The sequence below is a fragment of the Gallus gallus genome, chromosome 3, assembly GCF_016699485.2.
Source record: "Gallus gallus isolate bGalGal1 chromosome 3, bGalGal1.mat.broiler.GRCg7b, whole genome shotgun sequence".
NCBI classification, from domain to species: Eukaryota; Metazoa; Chordata; class Aves; order Galliformes; family Phasianidae; genus Gallus; species Gallus gallus.
The window spans coordinates 63645580-63658408 of NC_052534.1; the positions used below are offsets into that span (position 1 = coordinate 63645580).

Consider the following 12829-nt stretch of genomic DNA (forward strand, 5'->3'; position numbering starts at 1 on the left):
TTTTTTTTTACAACCTTAATTACCGAATGGCAATTAACTAGGTTGTCAAAAATGCTAGATATTTCAGAATGTTTTGACTGAATTGAGTACAGTGGCACTTCCAGTTGCCTACTGTGTTGTGATTCAACCAAAGTAAACCCATTTAATACTGTCAGATTTTCATCATAAATAATTTCCTCTAACCTTGGAATTTTATTTGTACCATTCTTAAATTCTTTAAATTTTTCTTGTTATGTTTTTTTATACCATGTCAGCTCAGCAAAGAATAAGATTCTTAGTTTTTTATTAGTGATGCAATATCTGAGCATCAATACCATTTCTAATTACTGTCAGAGATTTGCCCTTTCATTCTAATTCTTAATTTCTCAGTGCTCCTCAGTCTTAACAGAATTTTTTACTAATATCTTTAGAAGAGTCTTGCATAGAATCCACTTTAATTCTCACAGATAAATTTTCAAAATATGTTGTTCATACTATTAGTTCACTTCAGTCCTCTCACATTTTTTTCTTTTTAACAGATGTAAGAAGATGAGAAGGAAGTCATAACTGCAACTTACCAAGAGTTCGGAAAGGTCTTTGGTTTGGAGTATGGGAGAAAAAGCCAGGTTTCAAAGCATTTGTGATCACAACATCAAAATACTCCTCAAAATCATTTCTGGAAAGCAAAGGAAATTAAATTCAGTAAGGTTCCCATACTTCAGGATTTAACAAACTAGTGCAACACTTCTCTAAAGCATCCTTTTCTGTCATGTTTTTTTTTTTCCTGTATAGAAAAGTGTAATTGAAGTGTTTTCTTTATACAGCAGGAATATGTAAAGTCAAGTGATTTTCTTACAGATGGAATTTCTCAGAAATTTCTTTTCCTAAATCTGGATTTAGGGGTTCCATATACTCAGAAACATATTGATTATACCATTTGTGTCTTCTCTTTCTATTTCCAAAAGTGTTCTACAGTTTTCTGGATTCTGACTGTGGGAGGGAAAAATAATTTAAAAATTTAAAGTAGTCAATTATATTAGAAATAGCATTTAGACTGAAACTTTCTCAGTTTTCTTCTGTGGACCTCTGAATTAATGAGACTGTAGCAACCATAGCTAATTGTTGCAGGAATAGCCTGGAGAAGTGTGCTTGGCCATAGATGAAATGGTCCCGGCCCCTCTCATCTAGCATTTTTTGCATGGAGTATTAACTTCAACATGGCTCCCAACTTCTATTCACAGAGCAAACCATGCCTTCTTATTGATTTGCCTTATTAAAATATTTCCCCAGGGGAAACTGAAGACTTGAAGTTTCGAAAGTCTAATCCTTATGCTAATTTTGCACAGATAGCTGATAAAAGCTCTGCATCTCAGTTCTGAGGTCCAGTGAAGCCACCAGCATTCAAAGATCATCACTCGTGTCCTTTTGTGAAGAAGGGGACAAACTTTACCTTTCTCTGCCTTCTTTCTTCACATTCCCTTGGTCTGGGGAGATAGTGGGCAGAAGCTAACGCTCACAGCCCTCACAGAAAAATTCAAGGCTGATAGAACAGATTTACCACAGACACATCTTTAATGCCAGGTTGTATGGGGTCATGGGCAATCTGATCTAGAACTTGATGTAGAGGTTGGCAACCCTGCAAGTGGCAGAGGGGTTGGAACTTGACAAACCTTGAGGTCCCTTCCAACACAAGCCATTCTTTGATTCTATGATTCTGTGATATCACATACAAGAGAATATTTAATCTGGTTTTGAGAATACAACATGCAGCAAAGCCTGATTTTATATAGCTTTATGTTCCATACTCAGTTTCTCTGGTATTTTGTAAACAGTGGACGTGTGCTACAGCCTTTACTTCATCAGCAGCATTGTAAGGTACCTGTGATGCTTCTCAGACACATGTTTTGTAGAGTTCATTACTTAGAGGACACTGAGATCCTTGTGTCATATTTAGTAAAAGCACCAAGTGTTGTGAAAGTTTTGACAAACAAACAAGCAGAACCTGATCACATGCACTTCATTTGTTTAGGAAAACAGACTGAAGAAGAAAAGAAATCTAGCAGTTAAAACATATGAAGCACAGACAAAATAGTATTTTTCCCCTACTATTTAGAGTATACAGACTTAACACATATGCATATGTATTTGTTTCCTACTCTTGAGACTGTACATGCCTTATAAAATCTTACTGGCTTCTAGAATAGGAAGTAACTGAAGACTAAATATACTTAAATGAAAACATTCATATTGTTGGTATCTATTCACAGAATCACAGTGATTTCTGTATATATATATTTTGTATGTATGTGCTGGCTTAACAGGTACCTAGGATGACACTGTAGTTAATAGGTCTAATTAACACAGCTAGTGAAGGGTGGTTTCATATACCCCAAGTCTGAAGTGCCATTTTGTCAGCTGAACTTCTTCTTCAGACTCCACTGACTGCTTTAGATCCCCACTTCACATGTAGCTCATAAAGACCAAAAAATATGATTCTCAATCTCCCAGCTGAATCCCATCATTAAATTCAGAGTTTTCAAAGTTCATAAGGTCTGTCAAAACACCGACTGATATCTGAACTGTGAGAAACCCATCAATTCAATTGGGTTTGGACTTTTCAGCACAGTATATATGGAACTCATTTATGTGAAGGTGTTAAAAAATAGAGACCTGTACACAAGCCAGTAATATTACAAAGCCAATATGAAGAAAATGGGCAACCTTGGGGAACTTTCATGCCACCTTGGGGAACTTTCATGCCACCTCGCCTACCATGAGATGAACTCCTGAAGGTGCCAGTTACTCCTACTGTAGGAAGGGTCGTCTTTATTTTAAAGATTCTCTTTGACCTCACTTATTACACCATCCAGCTCAGAGCTACAGCAAGAAATAATAACAATAATGGCTACCTACATGTTCCGAAGTTACCAAAGCATAAAATTAGACAAATGTTGCTTAGAGTGATTATTTTTTATTATTAGAAAATGAAAACATTCCCCATCTATGACATGCACTTGATTTTAGTGGGAATGTTTCTTTGCTTGTGTGACTGTATTACGTATACAATCTGAAGACTGACAGATACTCTTGTAAGAACACAGAAGTCACAGATACCCAAGATAAACAGAGGCGCTAAAATACCATTAATGGTAGAAGAAGCTTAGTGGAAGAAAACTAGACAACTGTGCCATTTTCAAATAACCTACAATTTTACAGGAGACTGAGATAGCATAACTAAAAATATTAATGTTCTCCCTGTGAGGTTACCTTCAAATTTTTATTTTGTGCTCCAAATTACATTCCAACCTTAAAATTGAATGCCTTTAATTTTCCTTCCTCAAGGAAGGAACCTCCTTAAATGATAGCATTTGCTTGTTTTATTCAACTTGTGACCATATGCAAACCTTCTTAAGTTAAATAGTACAAAATTATTTGGAGGATTCCAGAAGTTGAACAAACAGACATACATCATCAGTTCTTAAGTGATAAGTATCAATAAAGGTAAGCTTCTTGTACTGACATACAGTGTAAATAATGCTTCCATGGGTAAGTTAAGCTTGAACTTTATTTTGAAAGTGAACACTTCAGGAACATGACAGAGACGTGTAGGAACAATAACTTATTCTTTATGTAAAAAAAATTCAAAACACAATGAACAGTCTTTCATAAGATTCAGGCAACTTTATCTTGATTCGTTGTAGATGTGAGAAGAGGTATTATCTATGATGTTTTTAGAATCACTGACAATTTCATTTGCGAAGCTACTTATTTTATGAGCATCTAAATGTGCTTTTACATTACTACATAACATTCATTATAAAATTTGTTCCAGTTACTGCTTGTGCTCGATATGGTGGTCTGTGGTTACAGTGAATAGTTAGGACAAAGAGTAGGACCTATCTCACCTAACTATAGCCATCTATAAGTTGCATGCTGAATTCAGATAGTGGTCTACACCACAGGTAAAGTGAAGGAAAAATATCAACGTGCTTAGACATTCATCCCTCTTACTTCAGACATTATTCTATGGTACAGAATGAATTGCCAAGGATGATGCTCAGAATTTTCTCTCCAGTAATCACAAAGGGAATCAAAACAACCAGCTTCAAAAGTTTCTAGTTTATAAGTAGGTAACATTGATGAAAAGATAAACTGACGCTCACCTTTGGCGACTACATGATGACAGACTTGCATTTAGGTGTGCTCCTAACGACATTTGAACATTCAATTAAGTTGACCAACATTTTACTTGTAGGTAAGCCTCAAGAGTCACACAGCGACACTGCTACTTGTAAATGAACTCCCACTTGTTTCAATAGGCTTATACACTGATACCAGTGGTATGTGCACGACCTGGCTAGGAAACAAGTTCTCATTTTATTTCAAAACCAGAGTTTCTCTTACACTTCCTCTCTCCTTACCAAAATGGCTTTCAGTCTAAGGACAAGTTTGTCAGATGAAAACAATTGAGATAGTTTGCTCTTTAGATAATAAATCATACACTTAAGCACATATTTCTCACTACTGATTTTAGGTGGATAGCAATTTCTTTGCAAAAGGGGAACTTTTTCAAGAAACTGCAAATAAGTTAACAGTTTCAAGATAAGGATATTATTTTTAAGAGGTTAAAACTTAATACATATCTCAACTTTTCATCTTTATATATATATTTTTAATTTTATTTAACATTAATTAACTGAAAAGAAATATTAAAAAAAGGAAAATGAAGCAATTCACAAAGGTTGATGTACAAAAATTAACCTGGCAAAATTAAGGTTAAGAGAAGAGATAATATATATGAACCTAGACTGTATTCTATTGGTACAAAAAGCAGCTAGAGAAGATAGAGATTCATTTGATACAGGAGGCATGGAGTAAAGAAGAGTAACAAAGTGTTTAGAATTACTTTCAGGACAAAAAAACCAACAACCTTCAGTAAGGTCTAACGGACAGTGGAGTACTTGTTACTCCAGAGTATGTCTTTGAAGCCAGTTTGGATGAGTCACTGGAAAACACTGAAAAAGTCCTGTGTAACCTACTGTAGGGAATCTGCTTTAGTGGGGAGGGGGTTGGACTGGAGGTTCCAGAGGTTCCTTCCAATCCCTATGAATCTGTGAAAACTGCTGAAACATGATTCACCAAGGAAAAAAAAAAACAAAATTATTATATGTGGTTAGTGATTTTAGTTTTATACCAAATTTTCATTCAGAAAACTACTAGACAGATCTACATAAAAAAGTTAATTCACAGACAAATAATTCAATAGGAGAATTTTTTTTGCAGGGAGGTAGGTTTACCCCTCAAATGACAATGTATAATATTAATGCAAGGCAGTGAGAACTGGCACAGCTGATGCTTCATTTAGCCCAGAGAGCACAAAAGACAAGTGATACTGGTGGGACTGGTTTTGGGGGGTTGCTCTGGTTTCCAGCTTACCTGTGTTTTTTTTTTTAACTGTGTTGCTGTATTCACTTTGCTGCTTCCTTACATATCCAGATAGTTAAAGTTGGCTCACACTGCACTACTTTTGTTTCTTCTATTCACTTACTGAGTAGTTTCACCATGTCACCCACCTAACCATTAGTATCACTGATTAACTCCTGTAAGTTTTGCTGCATTTCACTGAATATGACTCGACCGCGTTCATAAAAGTACAGGTAAAAAAACAGCTGTTGTCAGTAGCTGCAAATCTCAACCAACTGCCAAGTGCAATCAACTACCTATTTTATCATTTTTGCTGTGATGTGCAAACGCACATTCCTCATGCACAATCACAGTGTGGAAGCCATCATGAGGAAGAAGTATTTGTAAGGTTTTCTGTGCAGATTTAATGCAAAAAGAAGAGATATATTACTACTGCTTGCACTTATGATGGGAAAGGCACAGATAATGTTGTAAAAATGCATAATAAAATCGGGATTCAGATGTTGTCTTCAATTAGGTGTTGGTCTGAAGATATTTCTTGATGTCCTTAAACCCCTCATGATGCCCAGAAAAGATGTAGGATATTTGTGCTGTGGGTCAGGTGAAGCTCACAAGCTAACAGATGAACTACTTTGTCTTGAGTACCTTGCTATTAGAGACAGACCCATCAGAAACTTAATAATCCAAATAATTTATAACAAATAAAGAAAGAAAAAATGAACCTTCCTATAGCTCAGGCTTATCTTCATCTGGTGTCTGGCAAATATAATTTGAAATGGACACTGCACTTACCCAAGAATATATTCACACAGGAGCCTGCAATAGTCACTATGAGAACTGGTAATTAGTAGCAGAATCTTCCCAGCACTCTTCAGTTGTTTCAGCCACTTTTTTACAGAACTGGGACATCTTTGTAAGTATTTTTCTGGATGATTTTTCACTTCTGGGAAATATGTCCCACAGTCCTCTAAAAATTAAAACAAAATAATGTATTAGCCAACCCTAGTCACAAACCACTTAATCTGCACAACAAATACCCTTTCATGTGCAAACAATAGAATTTAGAAAAGGCAAAGTTTAAAGATTTCCCTGGGTTGTAACTCAATATAAACAAAAAGCAATGAAGCCAAAAGGATGTTTTGTAGCAGAAATAAATTTGTAATGACTTCTCTATTATAGAATTTTCAGTTATTGTATTTGACGTTCTTTTACTTATGAGAGTAAATAATGCCTATGTTACAGGTTATAGTCTTACACAACAAATAATGACTTCCATTGCCTTTGTTCAAATTTTGGATACTGTCTGTGATTTAAAAATGAGTTTAATGTTCAGCAAATAGTAAGAGTATGAAATTCACAAGAACATTGTTCAGTTACTTCTTTTTCTTATGTTAGTACTGTCTGATGAATAACTCTCATATTAATATTTCTGCTCTTTCACGACCAACATTTTATGTGTGAAGAGCTGATCAAATAAGGTGGCAAAGCTCACAGGTATGTGGAATACTAGAAACAGATACAAAGAGAAGAAAACCAATCAAACTTCCAACATCAATAATGCTGTTTTTGCTGAACACTGCAGCAACAGAATTTTGTAAATACACTTGAAATGCAAGATTTTAAGAAGTATAGAATAACAAAGTTAGCAGTAATATTTATCTCTTCATTAATATCATATCAAGTAAATAAATATATATCTTAGTATAACCCATAACCACTGTACCAAGATATCAACATAATATGAAAGTAAACTTTTTTGCATCATCTCTATGACTTAAGCTTACATACTTCCTCTCTGATCAAACCCTCTGTAACTAAAAATGTCAAGCTAGTTAAAGGTCTAAAAGGAAATAGCAATGCATAAACAGAAACAACACCAAGTGTTTGGTCCTCTGTCTGTGTGTGTTATAGTATTATGAACGTTGCCAACATGAGATTATTTTTCTTCCAGCATTTGTTCTATATGCAACTGTCTGTGGTCAACTTTGCTGGATGATTTAATAAATCCCAGACATTACTTAGCTTTCTGGTATGTGAATAATGCTATTTTCAAGTAAGAAAAAATAAGTTTTAAACCACTTGAACTTTAGCTATTTAATGAAAAAGAGAACATGTACAGTTGAAACAGTAGTATCTAAGAAAGACTGAAAGATATATACTGGCTGCTAAACATAATACCATTTTGTGAATTAACATATTCAAGCACCTACAGATGGCAGGAGGAAAGTCTCCCATAAGGATTTCCAAATTGAATGTCATCTCTGCAGCTAGATAGGAGACAAAAATGCCTTACTCTGACTTGACAGATGCCCTTCCAAAAGCTACAGAGTAGACTGCTACATCTCAGGAAACAAAATCTATCAGCTTCTAACCAAGTCACTATTTTACTCCATAGTATTTAGGTCGAGACATCTAACAGCCTTCACTAGGGGAATATAAGCATGTTCCTGCAGCTAGCTCCATGGGATACCACAGTGTTTGTCTTGAGAGCTAGCCAAGAGCATTGGCTTTTTTGATTAAACAAAGCAGATCTACCAAGGAAGGTTTCCTGTGGAAAATGTTTTTACCCCCTTTTTCCTGGAACATGAATACTGTTTGGGATCAGCAATACAGTTTTTAGTAGCAGAAGATGCCTTTCTTCTTCAGAATTATCATTAATAGCTATATTTCATGAACTGTGACAGGTTTACTTCTTTCTTTCCTTTCTTCTCCCCTTCACCCCCCCAGAAAATACATATTACACAAGAATGAATGGAGATGAAAACAAAGCAGTCTTGGCACTAGCTCCCACAGGTTCAAATAATCAAAGAAAGATGGTAAAGTTCATTTAAATATGCAGTGATTTTTTTACCCTGAGGGAAGAAGGTAAAACCATATGAACTTTACTGCTGGACATACTTTGTTGTCTATTTTCCCTACCAAATGTCTCCCACTGTCATGCTTTTATGTGTAACCAATGTAAGGCCTTTGAGTAAATTTAAACATCACTGTCCTTTCTCTATACACTGCGAAGTATCTGTTGCATAATAAATCTGTGATACCTCATCTTTTAGTTTCATCTTAAGTGGAGAAGGTCAACAAGGCTGGATCCAACATATAAGCTGAAAGAGAGTCTTATTTTACTTTTCTGTCCAGACTCTTAAGCCCAATCGTTAATTGCAGACAGGCAATAAATCAGTTCTCAACACTGAAATCTGGAATTTGCCTCTGGGCTGCTTGCTGTTATCAGGCAGCCATACCTTGGAATAACCCTCATTAACACATACTGTACTGTAATTAGGCAAACGTGGCTTGGAAAAAGTAGGGTTTAACTTAATTCCTAACATAGTATTGAACCTGGTGAAAACATGCTGCTAGAATATATACTCATAATGGAGAAGTCTAATTAGTAAAGTTTGCAAGATTTTATTGAAATCCAGATAAATCAAAGGCTGAAAACCTTGTTCATTATCCCAGGCCAAGGGCATGCTGAGGAAGACAGAAGAGCGAGAGACAACTGCCTCTTGCTGGCAGAGTTGAGAAAATTTAACTATGGGTGAGATGGAGAAATTAGCATCGTTAAGCCTTCAAGGTCAAGTGAAATGATTTGATGGTGAGAAATGAAACCTTTTTTTTTTGCAAGTACTTCTTATCACTATACCACACACTGTACTTTATTTTTTTTTAGAAAAATCTTAAAAGCATAAAATAATAAAACTCTGTTGAACAAAGAGTCAATAAGCAATCAGAAAATAATTAATTTTATTGATGCTAATACATGAGAGAAGAAAGTAAGCTAATGGTAATAAATGATTTTCTGCTACTGTCATGCAACTCTCTTCCTGAGAAGTAGAAAAGTAATTACTAAACAAGCACCATTCTTGAGAAATAAGTAATGTGTCTAGCTTGCAGTAACTCTTGTGGAGCATCCAAGTTTCAACATTCTCTTAAAAATGGAACTCTGAGCACCCTTTAGAGAAGCTTTGGTGGTCCTCAAATTCACTATCATAATGGAAGACGAATGGTGACCACCAGATCTACAACTGATCCCTTGCTACCTGCACACTGCCTAAAATAAAGTCTCCACAATTTTATCCATTTTATAGATATCATTGAACACATGGCTCTACGGATACTGACATGTATTAATACACATGCACTAATCAGTGAAAGGAAAACAACTTTTACCTCAAATGTCTCTATATAGTTTGCAGATATTTGTATTCAAGCTAAAGCCCATACTAATAGCCTCTGGTTCTTTGACCATGTGAACACCTTCTCAAAATGTAAAAAAAAAATAAAAAAAAAAAAAAATATAAAAGTGGAAACAAGAGGACTGTAATTGTCAACTTAATAATCAACATATTTATCCTCCTATGACTTAATAAAAGAACTTATTCCAATGATATGGAGCAGGAAACAAACCTCTATGCATTGTATGCACAACTTTGTAATGTATTGCTGTTGCTCTGCATTGCCAGGGAACAAATGCAGTCTTAGAACTTTCATTCTTTTTTTCTAAACAGCTTTGTGAGTTCTCTGAAATACAACTTAGGATAAGACACTGGCAATTAACCTCTGCAGGGCTATATAATCATCTTCCAAATGCCCTTTCAAAAATAGTAATTGTCTTCACAGTTCATTAAATATCTTTTCAGAAAACACATTTCATTTTTAAGCCGAAGATGGAAATATAACCAATTAAAAAGTTGTCTAGAACTGCCACATAATAAAACACTGCCAGAAACTGTTTCAGACCTTCCTATCAGATCTACTTCATGTTATGTTTTCTAAGTAATATAATTTCCTCTATGTATATTATCAAAAGTTCCTTTAGTGTCTAGTTTGGTGGTTTTTTTCTTGTCTAATCTGAACTTGATGATTGATCAAGATGTTCTTTGCACTTCTTGCCATGTAAATTAACTGCTTGTAATACAGCTGTGATAATAAGTGTGATGGGAATTGTATATATCTGGAATGTGAAACCCTCAGACCAAACTCAGGAATAGTTGCAGGGACTGGCAGAAGTCCTTCTGCACAGACAACAATCCAGACTTTAATCCAATTACCCTCCTCTAATACAGTCACAAAATTACGATATTCAAATGTACTGGAACATCAAATAGTATAATACATTAGCATGGGGAAACAGTTCTTTCTTTCTTTCTCTTGTGCTCTTCACTATAGCACTTTTCTTTGGCAGGGTCAGTTTACACCCCACTGGTTCTAGATTCCTTTGGGCTCAAAGTCTGTTATTTGCATCACTGGGACAATGCAGTTTTCATCTCTTAACTATTATTTGGGTTATAAAAAAAACCAAATGTTGAGGAGGAACATTTCTGGCAAGGTTTCATTCCAGAACTAACACACGGAAATACAGTACATTTTTCAGGATTGTTACTAATTCTAAGGGGCAGCTACTTGATTAAATATAAAATAATTTAACCACTATTTATATAGTTTAGCTAAGTAGAGAGGTATGAGGCAGAAAAAATCCTTAGAATTCAGCCAAGAAAAATAAACTTTCAGCTGCTAATTTGTAGCTTGTATTTACTAGCTTTATAACTAACCATTCTTACAAAGAAAGTAGTATTTGGTATGTGACTTTACTCTGCTTTAAATTCAAAGGCAACTTTATAGCTTAGCTATCAATATCCATAGCTAGATTCTCTGCAACCCTGAAGCGAGTAAGGATTTATACTTCTTTCCTAATTTTAGTCTGAATGCAGGCTTGTACATATCAGTCATTTATTTGATAAATAGAGAAGTTGAAGTAAAGTCTTACTATATATAAATGACGATGCAGTCAACTATGTTCACAGCATACTGCTTTCCACTATATTGCATGTTGCTTTTCCAGTGTCTTGTGGCACTTCAAGATTTTAGAGGGAACACAAAGACAATTCTTCCACTATTGGTGTTGGCTTCTTTTCCCATCTAAACATTTCCAACATCTAAGATAAACATTCAATAGATACACAAGGAAACTGCCTTCAGTACAAAATAATTTGCAAGATAATTTATTTCCCTGCTAATGAAAGCAAGTACAGGAGAAAGAGGACGTTGGCTAAATTTGCATTACCCAAGTCATCTTCATATCCTTTCCATTAAGATGGAGTAGGAGGAGTAGCAGAAGCAAAATGAGAGGCAGAGAGAAGGAAATGTTAGTATAAAGCAAGATAAGAAAGAAGAGTGAAGTGCAAAGCAGGGATGATGGGGTAAAATGTTACATTCTGGAAGCTTGGCCTCAGGCAGCTATCGGGAACAGAGAACAGCCGGAAGCAATAAGTCATCCTTCTCTTTCCCCCAGAAGACAGAGATGTTTAAAAACAGAGTAAAAGGATGCAAGTTCAGCAAGACAGAAGGTTATAAAGAGGAAAATGGCATAAAAGCAAGAAAAGAAGTAAACATAAAATATTCTATATTTTTATGTTCCCTGCAATTGTCTCAATTCCCTAGCCTGAGACTGTGCAGTTCCTTAAAAGACCAAAGGTTTAGACACCCTGGCCTAGGAAGAATACTAGCTATTTACACCTCTTAGTTAACTAGAAGCAGACATAAAAAGAGCATATTGAGTTTGAAGGTAACAGGAATATTAGTATTATAATACCAAATCTGTTTTTCAACTGAGAAAAAGAAAGAAGAAATATCTCAAGGACAGAAGGGGGAAAAAGGAGTATGCCTAGGCTGATCATCAGAGACCACAGATTCCAAACAACACCCAGGTGGGTCACTGCTCACCATGAGAGTGAACTTGGAGTATGATGAGCTTCTGCTTGTCAAAGCTAAGAACTGTGTGTCTGGATATATGAGTGGCTGCCTTAAAAAAAAAAAAAAAAAGAGTATCTTTCAAGTGACTCTTGAATGAGGAAGAAAGGGAAAGAGAAGGGGAAAGAAATGATGCATCAGACAGAAGAGAGGATCTAGGAAATAGGAAGAGCAATAAAAAGAAGACCAGGATGAAAAAAGGTAAGTTGCAGTTTATTAGTAATGTTTCCAAAAACCTCTATTGTCATATCATGTGAAATTAAATAGAAAACTCTTCCTCTAATGTTCTCAGAAAAGTAATGATTTTTAAGTTCATGAAGTGTACTCTTTGCATGTAACACTTCAATTTTGAAGAAACCACATATTACCAGTGGAAATACAAGATGGTCTGATTGTCTGATCCTTCATGTGCCTCTTTTGCCTGTGTAGCTGCAAAAGCAAATGTTTACAGCTCACATAATATTAATTTTCTCAGTATTTTTAGCAACACCCAGCTCTGGTCAGGCAGAATTGCTAAAATGTTATTTGCTAAAATAATAAACTGTTTTCCAATGGTGACAAGTCCATATGTTCACCTTGATTGATTTTGAGGGGGAGACTATACGGCAGGAATCTAGGGTAGGCTAGAGAAAACACAACTATTTGGATTAATAGTGACTGTAGAGCTATATAAAATATT

The 12829-nt window shown here is 35.3% G+C and overlaps 2 protein-coding genes across 4 annotated transcripts in view; one reads left to right on the forward strand and one right to left on the reverse strand.

Annotated features, from left to right (window-relative positions):
- The window catches only part of NT5DC1 (5'-nucleotidase domain containing 1), a 120065-nt gene that overhangs the window by 38650 nt on the left and 68586 nt on the right, over positions 1–12829 (reverse strand). For all 3 annotated transcript variants that reach the window (XM_025148909.3, XM_419778.8, XM_040697550.2), the window contains exons 7-8: positions 6196–6370; positions 558–655 (exon numbers count right to left, since the gene is read on the reverse strand). In XM_025148909.3, coding sequence (XP_025004677.1) covers positions 558–655; positions 6196–6370 — 273 coding nt within the window. The remainder of the gene's footprint in view (positions 1–557; positions 656–6195; positions 6371–12829) is intronic.
- Positions 11695–12829, forward strand: part of COL10A1 (collagen, type X, alpha 1) — a 52267-nt gene continuing 51132 nt past the window's right edge. Inside the window, exon 1 of the mRNA XM_046938369.1 lies at positions 11695–12351. Within this exon, the coding sequence (XP_046794325.1) occupies positions 12342–12351 (10 nt within the window). The 5' untranslated portion in view covers positions 11695–12341. The remainder of the gene's footprint in view (positions 12352–12829) is intronic.